The sequence below is a fragment of the Littorina saxatilis genome, linkage group LG6 (assembly GCF_037325665.1).
Source record: "Littorina saxatilis isolate snail1 linkage group LG6, US_GU_Lsax_2.0, whole genome shotgun sequence".
Lineage (NCBI taxonomy): Eukaryota > Metazoa > Mollusca > Gastropoda > Littorinimorpha > Littorinidae > Littorina > Littorina saxatilis.
Genome location: NC_090250.1, coordinates 205,476 through 220,950, shown reverse-complemented (window position 1 = coordinate 220,950; position 15,475 = coordinate 205,476). Strand labels below are relative to the sequence as shown.

Genomic DNA, 15,475 nt, shown 5'->3' with positions numbered 1-15,475 from the left:
GCCAAAGTTCTCGGTGGATCTTTTTCAAATTTGGACACCGTATTCAGCTACACCCCGGACACAATATCATCGATGAGATATTTCAACACGTGCTCTCAGCGCGCAGCGCTGAACTGATTTTGGTATTTGTGTTCATTTCACCATTATAAGTAACTCTTCCTTATCTTCTCCAGTGTTTGGCGTTTATCTCCCTTCCTTCGTGTGGCTTTCCCGTTCAGTTGTAAGTTACTACTATTTTTAGAATGTCACTGCGCTGTCCACTGCGCTGTTCACAACGCTTCCCTTGCACCCGTAAGTTGTTCTTACTGTCAAAGTGAAAAGGTCGAATCAATTTATAGCCACGCGAAAAATACACTCTCACCTATCTCTATATATTTATAGATACAGATATGCATATATATATACGGCTTCTCTGTGTGTGTGTGTGTTTGTGTGTGTGTGTGGGCAAAAACCTGTGTATTGTAGAGTTCTGTTTGTGATGTGGTCTAGCGGCTTTTGTCTGTCTGTATGTTCTGGCATGTGAGAAGCCACAGCAGATAATATAGGGCTAAGAAATAAGCTCTAAAATTCTCAATCCCGTTTGACAGGACTTCGCCTTCAAAGGTGATTGTGGTGAACCGCAACGCTGTCTGTCTCTGTCTCGCGCCCTTCACCCCAAATTCCCGTTTCTGAGATACTATTTTTAGAATGTCACTGCGCTGTCCAGAACGCTTCCCTTGCACCCGTAAGTTGTTCTTACTGTCAAAGTGAAAAGGTCGAATCAATTTATAGCCACGCGAAAAATACACTCTCACCTATCTCTATATATTTATAGATATAGATATACATATATATATATATACGGCTTCTCTGTGTGTGTGTTTGTGTGGGTGTGGGCAAAAACCTGTGGATTGTAGAGTTCTGTTTGTGATGGGGTCTAGCGGCTTTTGTCTGTCTGTATGTTCTGGCATTTGAGAAGCCACAACAGATAATATAGGGCTAAGAAATAAGCTCTAAAATTCTCAATCCCGTTTGACAGGACTTCGCCTGCAAAGGTGATTGTGATGAACCGCCACGCTGTCTGTCTCTGTCTCGCGATTCACCCCGGCGAAGCCGGGTATTCCTCTAGTATTATATAAACAGGCGTCTGAAACTTATAATAACAAGAAGAGCAAACGCTCGATCGAGTCACTTTCGCAGTTCTGAATATTATATGTCACGTTTCAATATATCACTCAAGGTGATTATGAACCGGTTAATTACTACTAATTAACTAACCACACCACGATCCACTCTCGCAGGCATACAATTAAATAGAGTCAACAAAAGTATAAGTTTCAGACGCCTGTTTATGTATAAACTCTCCACCTCCCTCGAGCCTTCACTCAAAATATGTTCCTTTTACGTTCTCAACACGTAAAAAACCAGTGTTCACTGACAAAATGCCAGTACTATGTAGAAAATTATAGTAACACGCTGAACCCGTGTAAATACAGTCGAAATGAGAATGTTCTGTTCGAAAAGCTCTAGTTCGTGCAGGTGTCACACACCCCACGTTGTCACTACTCCAATGAAATCATAGATACGAAAAGACAACGGTGGTCAACGGGGTGCGTACGACATGGTGCACTTAGCTTTATCTCTGCTGCTGCTGCTTAGCCGGTATGCTGGTTAGTCGGTTCGCTGGTTAGCCGGTCCGCTGGTTAGCCGGTTCGCTGGTTAGCCGGTCCGCTGGTTAGCCGGTCTCCTGGTTAGCCGGTCTCCTGGTTAGCGTAGCCTCAACAGTTCCCGCCAGAGTCAGCCGTGCCGATGTTACGGGAACGTAACGAACGAACGAAACGAACGAACGAAGGAAGGCTGCAAACAGAAAGCATCGGTGCACTAAACATGTCAGCTACCCCTCACCCACCACCTTAAAACATGTCATCTTTAAATATCTCATCGAGCACGTGGGCCTGCACAAAACTGACTTTTTACAACAACAAAACAGCCATTTTCCGTCCTTCTCTCCCTATCTGCAAAAACCATATACAGATTAGTATTTTAGCGTCACAGAGAGTAAATTATGCGCTAACCTGGAAAGAACAACAGAGAGTATTTCATTCCACAACACAGACTCATCAACAGCGTTAAATAATGATTTATTACCTCAAAAGCCTATGATTGTAACTCTCAATGGAAGCAAAGTCCGCCTCCTCCCTGGAACAGTCTCTGTTCGTCAACAGTGACCCAAAACGTCCAGAACCCCTTGTCGAATCCTTATGCGAAAGCCATCGCCGACGAAGGAAATGTGACGACTTGTCCTCAGCAAAATACGTGGCAGAGGAAAGGAATAACTTGTGGAAGTTCCCCTAGAGTGCCGAATATGATACTCGGTGAAAAACCATCATACTCTAGTAACTGTGTGTTAGGTCCTTCCCCTTCTGCCGCTGGGTGTCAAGTGTGTCGTCCTTGAGTCTCTGACAGACCACCTAGCCAAATACACGTGACTGACCTTGTCACCAAACCAGTCCAGCTATACACAGTTTTGCCTCCCCAAGCAGGAAAAAAGACACGAGAAACTCAATCCCTGAAAATCCCGTGCGCGCTGTCAGCGAAAAAAACCGTCAGCCCTATGACAGCAGAAACCTGCACTGTGAAGCTCGTGCGTTTCAAAACATCCGTGCTCGGGAGCACTGTCAGCAAAAACTCTGCTGTGTCCAATATCACGCACAGGCGCTTTCTATCATACATTGACCCAGAACAGGCACTCCACTGAGTGACGCTTTCTTGGTCTCTGTCACCCGATCGTGACACACCTCCCCTCTTCAAGACGAAACCTCGGTTTCGCTCACAGTCATGTTCTCCTCTACAGCCCGAGAGAGAAAGTCAGCTCCAACATTGTTGGCGCCCGGTATGACGCGTACCGTGAATTGGTACGGTTGGAGAATCAACGCCCAGCGCATAAGTCTGGCGTTTGCCAACCTTGCAACCTGAAGATATTGCAGAGGTTGATGGTCCGTCTCCAGACAGAAAGGTCGTCCGTACAGGTACGCTTCGAACTTCTGGATGCCCCAGACAATGGCGAGACACTCGCGTTCAACCGTTGCATACGCTGCCTCGGCCGAGGTCAGCTTACGGCTGGCGAAGCAAACAGGGTGCAAAAACCCCTCTGTCTCCTGAAGCAACACTGCCCCAAGTCCCTTCCCTGAAGCGTCTGTCCTCAGCACGAAGTCCTTGTTCAGGTCTGGTAGTCGGAGAATAGGCTGACTGGTGAGTCGCCTCTTCAGGGTGTTGAATGCGGAGCTACATTCCTCAGTCCACACTACAACGGTCGGTTGTAGTTTCTTGGTAAGGTTGGTCAGTGGTAGAGCGATTTCGGCAAAGTGCGGGATGAAGCGTCTATAGAAGCTGGCTAGGCCCAGGAAAGACCTGACTTCTTTCTTCGTGCGCGGTGGCTCCGCCTCCCGAATCTTCTGGATCTTGTCGTCCTCTGGAACGAGCAATCCCTCGCCGACAACATGACCCAGGAAAGACAATTCCCGAAATCCCAAGTAGCACTTGGACGGTTTAGCTCCCAGATTTCCGTCCTTCAACCTTCCGAACACGTCGCGCAGGGCGTCGAGATGTTCAGTCCATGTCTCTGTCGCGATCAGCACATCGTCGATGAAACTGCTGATGTCCTCGCGCTTCAATGGTTCCAAAAGTTTCCTCATCATGCGAGTGAAGACGGCACCTGCATTCTGTAGACCAAAAGGCATGACTGTCCACTGGAACTGGCCGAATGGAGTGGTAAATGCAGTCTTTGGGCGGTCTTCCTCGGCAACTGGGATTTGCCAGTATCCCTTGGTGAGGTCCAGTTTGGAAAAGTACTTGGCCTTGGCCAAGTGACTGAAGAGGTAGTCCACATCAGGCATGGGTTCCGCGTCAAACGCCGTAATCTTGTTCAGCTTCCGGTAGTCAACACAGAACCTGACGCGTCCATCCTTCTTCTTTACAAGCACAATTGGTGAACTGTAGGGAGAGTTCGCTGGCTCGATGACGCCCAACTTCGTCATGTCGGCGATTTCCTTCCTGACCACCTCCTTCTGGGCATGAGGCATGGGATACTGCTTCGTCCTCACTGGCTGTTTCTCCAGCAAGTCGAAGGTAAACTCCTCTAGATGCGTCTGAAGTGGTATGTCTGTAAGGACCCGTGCTGCATCCTTCAGGATCTCTTGCAGGTCCGCCTGCTGGTCGTCCCCAAGATCAGGTGAGATGTGCACGTCCGTGTGATCTTCACTAGCCTCCAGCGGACCAACTGGTACCCGTCCTCCTCCCTGTTCTTCCGTTGTCTCGTCCATCACGACAGCAACTGCTTCTGTCACTTTGTCCTTTTCCCCGTAGGCAGTCCTCTCTATGTAGGCGCGCAGCAGGTTGGCGTGGTACAGGCGTGCTTTCCCGTTCATGACGATCCTGTAGTCGTTTTGGCCCACTTTCGCTGTCACCTCAAAAGGTCCTTGCCACTGCAGTTGTAGCTTGTTGTGTTTGACAGGTAGAAGTAGCAACACCCGTTCTCCAATCTTGAAGCTGCGCGGCCGTGCCTTGCGGTCGAATCCTCGCGCGTAACGCTGTGCTGCTCTTCCCAGGTTCTCTTGAGCCAGTTTGCAGGTCTCTTCAATCCTGTTCCTGAGTTCTACGATGTAGGTCGCTGTCGTCTGCACCTCCTCGTCGGCTTCTTCGTCCGTCCAAGCCTGACGCAGGATAGCCATGGGACCGCGTACCTGTCTGCCGTACAACAACTCAAATGGGGAAAAGCCCAAGCTCTCCTGAGGAACCTCGCGGTATGCAAAAAGCAATGCTGGGATGTACCTGTCCCACGTGCGTGGTTTCTCCTGAGCTAGTTTCCTCAGCATGGTCTTCAAGGTGCCATTGAACCTTTCCACCAGTCCGTTGCACTGAGCATGGTAAGGAGTGGTGAAGTGCTGCTCCAGTGATAGCAGTCGTGCTGCCTCCGCCATCACTCCTCCCGTGAACTGCGTGCCTCTGTCGGTGAGTACCTCTGATGGAATTCCCAGCCGGGACCACATAGTAACCAGAGCCTCAGCTACTCGCGTGGCTTCAATCGATTTCAGAGGGATCGCCTCTGGGTATCGAGTAGCGTAGTCCACCATGGTCAAAATGTATCTGTTTCCGTCCTCAGACGCAGGCAAGATGGGCCCGATGATGTCCACTGCCACCCGACGAAAGGGTTCGTCGATGAGCGGCATCTTCTCTAAGGGGACCTTCCTCACCCTTCCTTTGGCAACCACCTTCTGGCACTTATCGCAGGACGCACAGAAACGTCGGACATCCGTGCAGATGCCTGGCCAGTAAAAGTGGCGCCAGACACGATCCGTGGTCTTCTTGGTGCCAAGATGACCTCCCAGAATCGAGTCGTGTGCCGTTGCCATGACACCCTCGCGAAACTCGCGAGGCACGACAACCTGTTTGAATGTACCTTCTTGGTTGCTGAACTCACGGTAGAGCAACTTCTTGTCCCTGAGGAACCTTGACCTCCCATGCTTCCCGCTCAGCTTCACCTTCCCCGACTTCGCGTGCTCCCGAGGAGTAGCTAAGGTCGGGTCAGAATCCTGAGCCTTCGCGAGAAGCGCGGGGGTCACGTTCCCCAGGGCAGCTCGTGCAGCAGGTAGGGGTTTGAGAGGTTTGTCCTCTCGCTCCGCCTGTGCCCGCGTGAGCACTGAAATGACGTCGGGAGCCCGATAAACGGGAACCTCCCTGGTGACGCCGTCCACAAACTGAACCCGGTTTCCAATGAGCAGGTCGCATGGAGGATCGTCCATGACGACGGCCACAATGGTCCCCGTGAACAACGGGGTTACGACCTTGATCACTGCCGTGTTCAAGTCGTAAGCGTGAGATGCCTCGGCCATTCTCACCCTGATGCTGTCTCCTGTGTAGGCCATAGCTGGAACTAGACTCGCCCGAACCACTATCATGTCTGCCCCTGTGTCCCGCAGACCTTCGCCCTTCACTCCGTTAACGTAGACGTTGCAGTGGGGCTGGAAATGTTTCCTGGAGCACGGAACGCAGAGTTGTGGAATGGTGCATGAGCTCGTGACGTCCCTTAACTCCTCACTGCCAACAAAGTGAACGCCCTTCTGGTCAGCCTGTCTCCTGTGGCAGTCCTTCTTCACGTGGCCCCGCTTGTTGCAGTAGTAACACTGGATGTCAGTTCTGGAACTCGATCCCTTGTGTCCCTGATCGTCCTTCCCGTCCTTGGGTCCTGAAGAACCCGAATTTCCCGATTTTCCTGGCCGTGAGCCTGAAGATTTGCCGGAGATCGCCTGGGCGTCCTCGTGCACTCTGATCCAGTCGGCTGCCTCCTGAGTAGTCTTTGGCTGGTGTTCCTGCACGAAGGTCACCACCTCAGGTCGCAGGCTGGACATCAGTTGTTCCATGACTATGAGGTCGGCAAGGTCGTTGACGGTCCAGTCCTTTTCGGCCATCTCCACCCAGCGCCGCAGGTAGAGGTTAAGGCGTGCCACAAACTGATGACTCAGCTCGCCGCTCAGTCTCTTGCTGTTACGCAGACGTCGTCTGTAGGCTTCAGCAGTCAGGTTAAAGCGCTGGAGTAACGCCTTCTTAAGTGCCTGATAGTCTCTCGCCTCGTCGTCCTCCAAAGCGTTGTAGAGCTGCAATGCGCGTCCCTTTAAGCAGGTGCTAAGGCGGCTAGCCCACGTGGCCTCTTCCCACTTCTGGTCAGATGCAATGCGCTCAAACCGGCGTAAAAAGTCGTCGAGCTCGTCCTTGTCATCGTCGAACGTCGGCAGTCTCGTACGGTCGGCAACAAACGTCGGCGCGCTAGCCTGAGTGAGCGTACCCTTCTCGGCCTGTAGCCTAGCTAGCTCTAGCTGGTGATCGCGATCCGCCTGTTCCTTCCGGTCTAGTCTGTCACGTTCGTCTTTCTTTTCCTGTCTGTCAAGTTCGGCCTGTCGTTCCTGTCTCTCAAGCTCGTCTTTCTTTTCTTGTCTGTCTCGTTCTCTTTCTTGTCTGTCAAGTTCGTCTTTCCTTTCCTGTCTGTCTCGTTCTGCCTGTCGTTCCCTTTCTTGTCTGTCAAGTTCGTCTTTCTTTTCCTGTCTGTCACGTTCTTCTTTCCTTTCCTGTCTGTCTCGTTCAGCCTGTCGTTCTGCCTGTCGTTCCCTTTCTTGTCTGTCAAGTTCGTCCTTCTTGTCCTGTCGGTCACGTTCTTCTTTTCTTGTCAGTCGCTCAAATTCTTCCTTCCGTTCTACTTCTAAGCGTTTTAGAACGCTTCGGGCTCTAACGCGTGCGTCTCGCTCAGTCGGTTGCTCGCTCCCAGGAGTCTCGAAAGTTATTCTCCTCGTAGGAGATCCCCCTGTAGCCATGGTTAGTTTTAGCAAAGCTTTATTACCAAAATAAGTCTAACGCAGCTATAGCTAGAACACGCGGTGATGAAAGCGGTGGATACAAAAATCCAGCAACCAGAAAATGCAGAAGAAAAATCCAAACGGTGTAGAACAAATCGCGTAGCCTACTTTATGGCTGCTTTTTGCGGTGAAACAAAGTGTTTCCCACAGCCGTGGCCTACTTTATCGGCTGCTTTTTGCGGTGAAACAGAGTGTCTCCCACAGCCTTGGTTAGGACAGAAGTCCTCGGACCCTTCCCCCCCAAAATTCCAACAAAGTCAAAATATGGAGAAAAATCCAAGTAAAACAAGACGGTAGAAATGTAACCTGTTACAGAATGCGAAACAACAATGTAGAGAAAACTGAGTAAAACGAACAACAAATCCGTTAACCCCGCTCAGCTCTCTGCAACGGAAAACTCTGAACGTACAACAACAAAGATTCACAAACAAAGGAAAGGGAAGTAATCACAGTTAGCGCATACAATAACTCACAAATTACAATTTACATTTCCTGCAAGATGTGAATCGCTTAAGGTGTGGTATATGATCAAAACTATACAAAAAAGGGTAGCACCAAGCAGAAAATAAGTCGAGCACTGACGAGATTATCTGCTCTTAGTTATCCTTAATTGGTGGGTCTTTATCAGTCAGAAATTAACTGAGTAAATCCCGGCTTGGCCCCCACGTGTCACGTTTCAATATATCACTCAAGGTGATTATGAACCGGTTAATTACTACTAATTAACTAACCACACCACGATCCACTCTCGCAGGCATACAATTAAATAGAGTCAACAAAAGTATAAGTTTCAGACGCCTGTTTATGTATAAACTCTCCACCTCCCTCGAGCCTTCACTCAAAATATGTTCCTTTTACGTTCTCAACACGTAAAAAACCAGTGTTCACTGACAAAATGCCAGTACTATGTAGAAAATTATAGTAACACGCTGAACCCGTGTAAATACAGTCGAAATGAGAATGTTCTGTTCGAAAAGCTCTAGTTCGTGCAGGTGTCACACACCCCACGTTGTCACTACTCCAATGAAATCATAGATACGAAAAGACAACGGTGGTCAACGGGGTGCGTACGACATGGTGCACTTAGCTTTATCTCTGCTGCTGCTGCTTAGCCGGTATGCTGGTTAGTCGGTTCGCTGGTTAGCCGGTCCGCTGGTTAGCCGGTTCGCTGGTTAGCCGGTCCGCTGGTTAGCCGGTCTCCTGGTTAGCCGGTCTCCTGGTTAGCGTAGCCTCAACAGTTCCCGCCAGAGTCAGCCGTGCCGATGTTACGGGAACGTAACGAACGAACGAAACGAACGAACGAAGGAAGGCTGCAAACAGAAAGCATCGGTGCACTAAACATGTCAGCTACCCCTCACCCACCACCTTAAAACATGTCATCTTTAAATATCTCATCGAGCACGTGGGCCTGCACAAAACTGACTTTTTACAACAACAAAACAGCCATTTTCCGTCCTTCTCTCCCTATCTGCAAAAACCATATACAGATTAGTATTTTAGCGTCACAGAGAGTAAATTATGCGCTAACCTGGAAAGAACAACAGAGAGTATTTCATTCCACAACACAGACTCATCAACAGCGTTAAATAATGATTTATTACCTCAAAAGCCTATGATTGTAACTCTCAATGGAAGCAAAGTCCGCCTCCTCCCTGGAACAGTCTCTGTTCGTCAACAGTGACCCAAAACGTCCAGAACCCCTTGTCGAATCCTTATGCGAAAGCCATCGCCGACGAAGGAAATGTGACGACTTGTCCTCAGCAAAATACGTGGCAGAGGAAAGGAATAACTTGTGGAAGTTCCCCTAGAGTGCCGAATATGATACTCGGTGAAAAACCATCATACTCTAGTAACTGTGTGTTAGGTCCTTCCCCTTCTGCCGCTGGGTGTCAAGTGTGTCGTCCTTGAGTCTCTGACAGACCACCTAGCCAAATACACGTGACTGACCTTGTCACCAAACCAGTCCAGCTATACACAGTTTTGCCTCCCCAAGCAGGAAAAAAAGACACGAGAAACTCAATCCCTGAAAATCCCGTGCGCGCTGTCAGCGAAAAAAACCGTCAGCCCTATGACAGCAGAAACCTGCACTGTGAAGCTCGTGCGTTTCAAAACATCCGTGCTCGGGAGCACTGTCAGCAAAAACTCTGCTGTGTCCAATATCACGCACAGGCGCTTTCTATCATACATTGACCCAGAACAGGCACTCCACTGAGTGACGCTTTCTTGGTCTCTGTCACCCGATCGTGACACAATATGAGGCATCAGATGGACAGGAAGAAATTGCTATTCACAACACAATGAGTCACGTTCACATAAAATTTGAGCCCGGTCACTTTTATAGTTTCCGAGAAAAGCCCAACGTTGAGTTGTGTGTTGCCGAACAGAAAAGGCTAGTTATCTCCCTTGTTTTTCTGATAACGTTCGTAAAAGGCTACAGATGTAAATACTTTGATGTAAAGAATAATCCTACAAAGTTTCAATCACATCCGATGAACTTTGTCAAAGATATAAAATGTCTAATTTTTCCTTTGACGCTGACCTGTGACCTTGAAAAAGGTCAAAGGTCAACGAAACCATCGTTAAAGTGTAGAGGTCATTGGAGGTCACGACTAAACAAAATATGAGCCCGATCGCTTTGATAGTTTCCGAGAAAAGTCCAACGTTAAGGTGGTGTCTACGGCCGGCCGGCCGGACGGCCGGCCGGACAGACTAACACTGACCGATTACATAGAGTCACTTTTTCTCAAGTGACTCAATAATAAAGTGTATTTATATTGCGCCTATCCCTTACAAAAAACAAAAATATTTGGCTCTAAGCGCATTACAACATGTGTAGGGACTTGGTACAATCAAGTCTGACAAATACAATAACACAATATACAGTCGGTCTCTTAGGTAAAACTGGGAAAAGCAGCTTCGACATTTAAACACTGCTACTAGAAGATCCTCTAACAATGCATACTGCTTTACAATATGGATTTATGTATAAATATAGTTAAAGAACATCGAGTTAATAGGTTCTTATAATAAAACTATCTAGCGAACGACGAAGAAGAAGAAGAATAAAACTATCAATGTCAATGTATAACAAGTCATTCAACGTAAATGGCCAAAGAACAACGATAAAGCAATGAAGATAAAACAGTGATACTCAATGGCTAATAACGAGGCAGAACTAAGTAGTATCGACACAAGATTAAAACAAAACATGTTCCTGGAGACACATTTATACATGTATCAAATAATCAATATACAAAATACAGCCTTCGCACACTCGTACACACACGCCAAGGCACGTGTGGTCGCACTCATACACCGCGACAGCTATCGCGCACACGAACAAGGGAAAAACAGACCCGCATGCCGATTTCAAACACGGAAATAAACAAAGAAACAGGCACATGAAACAGCAACCCGCCCCCAGCCGGCCCACAGCGCGCTACGATGGCAAGTGACCCCTCTCCTCAATGTGGCAGATACTGAACAGTGCACACAACCAATTACTCGCATATACTCGTGTCGCTCACTCGCACACACACAAACACACACACACACGGACAACATCCAATCACTCGCACAGGCTAGGGGTTGAAGTATTGCCGGAAGAGGTGTGTTTTTAGAGAGGACTTGAAGGAAAGGAGAGAGGTAGAAAGGCGGACAGACATGGGCAGAGAGTTCCAAATAGAGGGAGCTGTGTAGATAAAGGCGCGCTTGCCGAAAGCGTTCAGTTTGACGCGTGGGACAACAAGGTGCCCTGCGTCAGCGGATCTGAGGTTGCGTGTGGGGACGTGTGGCTTTAAGAGCAAAGACAGGTAAGAAGGGGCAGAGTCGTCGTGAAGGCTACGGTAACACAGGGTAGCTATTTTATATGTTATGCGTGCTTTGATTGGTAGCCAGTGAAGGGTCATGAGGAGAGGGGTGACATGGTCGCGCTTGCGCTTGCGCAGCACAAGACGTGCTGCATTGTTCATGATGCGCTGTAGGCGGTCTAGCTTGGCGTCTGGGAGGCCGGCTAGGAACGAGTTGCAGTAGTCCAGTCTCGACAAAATAAAAGCCGAAACCAGTGTCTTGGTTGCGTCGAGGGAAAGAAGGTGTCTGATTTGGCTAATCCTCCGCATTTCAAGAAAGGCGGTTCTGCAGAGTGAGTTGATGTGAGCGTCCATTGACAGGCTACTGTCAAGGTGGACACCCAGGTTTTTTACTTTGGTGCTGAATGTGACTGTGGTATCAGAAAGGGTAAGACTGGATGTTTCTGGAAGAAGCTTTAACTTTGATTGTTTGCCAACTGGCATGATCTCGTCTTATCATCATTCATCTTGAGCTTGTTGACTGTCATCCCCTGTTTGATGGAATCGCTGCATGATTCTATTGACTGCACTAACTCTGTAAACTCTTTGGTGTGTGCGGATTTTTGTAGTTGAGTGTCGTCTGCAAACATGTGGTACAGGACATCGTGTTGCTTTATGACTTTGCATGTACATAGGGAATAACACTGGGCCTAACACAGATCCTTGTGGAACACCATACTTTAATATGGTGTCCTCGGAGTGCCTATTTTGGATCACAACAGCCTGAGTGCGTCCAGTCAGGTAGGAGCAGAACCACCCCAGAGCTGTGCCTGTTATGCCGAATGTGGTGTTCAACCTTGCCAGCAGTATATCGTGGTCAAGGATGTCGAACGCTGCGGATAGGTCCAACAGGGCCAGAAGCGAAACAGAGCCGCTGTCACAGGCAGTGAGAAGATCATTCGCTACCTTAAGTAGGGCTGTTTCAGTGCTGTGATCTGCGCGGTAGGCGGACTGTAATGGTTCAACCATACCTGTCTTAGCGAGATGCTCTGACAATTGGGCCAAGACAACCTTTTCAAGGACTTTCGAAACAAAAGGCAAATTAGAGACAGGGCGGTAGTTCTTGAAAGTGTTGATGTCAAGGTTAGCTTTTTTCAGGAGGGGAGTAACTACTGCGTGCTTAAAAGAAGGGGGTACTTGACCGGATGTGAGGGATTGATTTATGATATCAGTAATGACAGGGAGTAATTCCTCTAGACACTCATTTAATAGCTCTGAAGGAATTGGGTCGAGAATACAGGATTTGGGTGGAGCTTTTTCAATGATCTTCTTCACTTGTTCTTTAGTGACAGGGGAAAAATCGGTGAGGTGGGCGCCGTGAAATGGCGCATGCTCTGGATGCCCAGGAGTAGCATCAAGCTCGACTCGGATCTTCTCGATTTTTCCGGCAAAAAAGTCCCCAAACTTATCTGGAAGGTCATCAAGAGGGATGGAGTTTGGGAGCTTTTTATTTTGAGTTTTACCGAGGAGCTGCCCTGTGATCAGGAAGAGTTCTTTGCTGGAGGTGCTGTTCTCGATTTTCTGAGAAATAAACTGGTGTCTGTTCTTATCCACCATTTCTTTGACGGCCTCTCGGTGAAAAGCAAAGATTTGCCTGTGGACCGTGAGAGCCGATTTCCTCCACTCTCTCTCGGCACGACGCCGATCTTGCTTGGCTATTGAGACTTCCGGCGTAAGCCAAGGTGCCGAGGGTCTGTCGGTGACTGTGCGTGTGGTGAGAGGGGCGTGGTTGTCCAGAATCCGGCGCAGGTCGCTGTTGTAGTTGGACACGAGGTCATGTCTGTCTAACTGGAGTGCTCTGACGTCATCCTTCAGTGCTGCCATGTCGATCCGCTTCATGTTGCGCGAGGTGACGACTCGTCTGGCAGGGCCTGGCTTCTGAAAGCTGAAAGAAATGACGAAGTGGTCGAAGATCAACATGTCCTGCACAATCAGGTCGAAGACGCCGACGTCCCCACCGACCACCACCCAGTCAAGGGTGTGTCCACGACGATGCGTCGGCCTGTCTACCAGCTGGGACAAGTTGAGAGTGGGGAGCAGTGTTTTCAGCGTGTTAACGTTCAAGTCCGACTGTGAATCATAATGAAGGTTGATGTCTCCGACAACTACAAAATTACCGTGCAAATTGGCGTATTCGTCTAAAAGCTCTGTGAACTCAGCCAAAAACTGCGGAGTAGATAGAGTCCGCTTGGCTATCGTGTATCAGGTCCGCTAGCTCGGTCGTTTTGTTGCGGCACGACTGGGCGTTCAGGTAGCACACCTTGAAATGTTTGGAATCATCCCCCTGCTTTGTGGGGAGTGTGCGTTTGATACTAACTAGATTTGATCTGTTAATACCTTTTTGGCTGTGTGCCACGGCTCGTGTGCCTGTGGATGCGATAGTTTCTATTTTCATTGTCTTTGGAACGTGTGTGATGTCAGGTTGGTTTATCTTAATCATGTTGAATAGGTTACGCTTAGATTGTCTTTGATACAAGTGTATACCATCGTTAAAACACATGGTACTGTCAGGCGCCTGTGTAACACTCATAATGACTGGAATGTGTTGCTGTCGTCTGCCTCCGGCCCGTACCCCTCTCACCGTTTTTCCAGGAACTATTCCAAGCTGTCGGCACCGCTGAAGCACAACCGGAGACAACCGTAGCGACGCGCAGGGTCGGGGCCCGGTGGTCAGTGCCACTGCACAACACTCAGCAACGTTCACAAGCATGGCTGTCGAGTGGACAGGCCTACTGTCACTGTCACACCGCGTCAACACAATGGCCGACTTATACTTTTGTTGATTCTATTTATTTGTATGACTGCGAGAGTGGATCGTGGTGTGGTTAGTTAGCATAATCACCTTATGTGATATATTGAAACGTGACACACACACACACACACACACACACACACACACACACACACACACACACAAACACACAAACACACACTCACGTACACCCTTATCTTCACTGGCACAGACACAGAGACACAGAGGCAGAGACACGCAGTCAGAGACACAGACAGACAGACTGACAGACTGACACACACAGGTATGAATCACACCTACCTGCACTCTGAAGTAGTTACACAGTGATGTAATCATGTCTGCTTCAACCAGGTGACTGTCATTCAGTTTGGCCATGGACTCCAAGAAGCTCTGGACAAAAACAATCTTTTTAGGTTGGGCGCCTGTTAACAATGTTGAGGGGGTCAACCCGTAATGGGAAAATTTCAATCACTTCTTACCGACCTGACAATGAGCAGTACCGTAATTGGCAACACAAAATGAATCATTACTGGCAACAGCAGATTTGGTTGTCATCTAAATATTTAAAATTTAGTTCATTTAGTGAAAAAAAAGACTAAATAAATTTTGGAGAAAGGAATGCCAGATACAAATCAGTACAAAAGAAAACCTATTGCTCTTAGTGATACCAGAAAATTGTGCCAAACCAGAAATTGCTGAAGCAAGAACCACGCATTATGTATGAGATTCACATATATTGTAAGCTACAACAGATTCACCCATAGTGAGGTTCATATTAATTTAATAATTATTTTTTCGCACAATTATCTCAAATCAAGATCTCAACATCAAAAGAAATGCAATTAGAATTGCCAGAATATCCAGAAGAATTTGAGCAGACTGAAAAGTTGGCGCTTCCAGGTCAAGCGTTGTCTTAAGAGTGACGCTTAGTTTATTACATGTGACCTGAACTGAAAATCTAATTGGCTCTTCCTTATCAGACAGCTGTGTCTCTAATTGGTTCTTAATTATCATATCTCCACTCTAGGCCAAAAACACAATTGTCCCGTACCATCATAAAAGCTTTTACTGAACCGCAAAATGTACTGAATACAAAAAGGTAGACACACTATGCAGGCAGACAGCTATATCTAAACAAGAGCTCATAATATTATTGTCTAACTGTCAAACATTTCTGTAACTTACCCTATCTGCCCGTGATCCAACAGGAACAAAGAGTATAGGATGAGGCATGCTGGGGTTTGTTTTGGGGCTCAAATCCATCATCAGACGACTGAAGCCTGCCCGGGTCTGCAGAGAAAACAAAGAGTATAGGATGAGGCATGCTGGGGTTTTTTGGGGGGCTCACATCCATCATCAGACGACTGAAGCCTGCCCGGGTCTGCAGAGAAAACAAAGAGTATAGGATGAGGCATGCTGGGGTTTGTTTTGGGGCTCAAATCCATCATCAGACGACTGAAGCCTGCCCGAGTCTGCAGAGAAAACAATGA

General features: G+C 48.1%; 1 protein-coding gene across 1 annotated transcript in view; it reads right to left on the bottom strand.

Annotated features, from left to right (window-relative positions):
• LOC138968217 (uncharacterized) overlaps positions 1–15,475 on the bottom strand; it is a 72,762-nt gene that overhangs the window by 29,688 nt on the left and 27,599 nt on the right. The window contains exons 10-11 of the mRNA XM_070340767.1: positions 15,171–15,275; positions 14,286–14,375 (exon numbers count right to left, since the gene is read on the bottom strand). Coding sequence (XP_070196868.1) covers positions 14,286–14,375; positions 15,171–15,275 — 195 coding nt within the window. The remainder of the gene's footprint in view (positions 1–14,285; positions 14,376–15,170; positions 15,276–15,475) is intronic.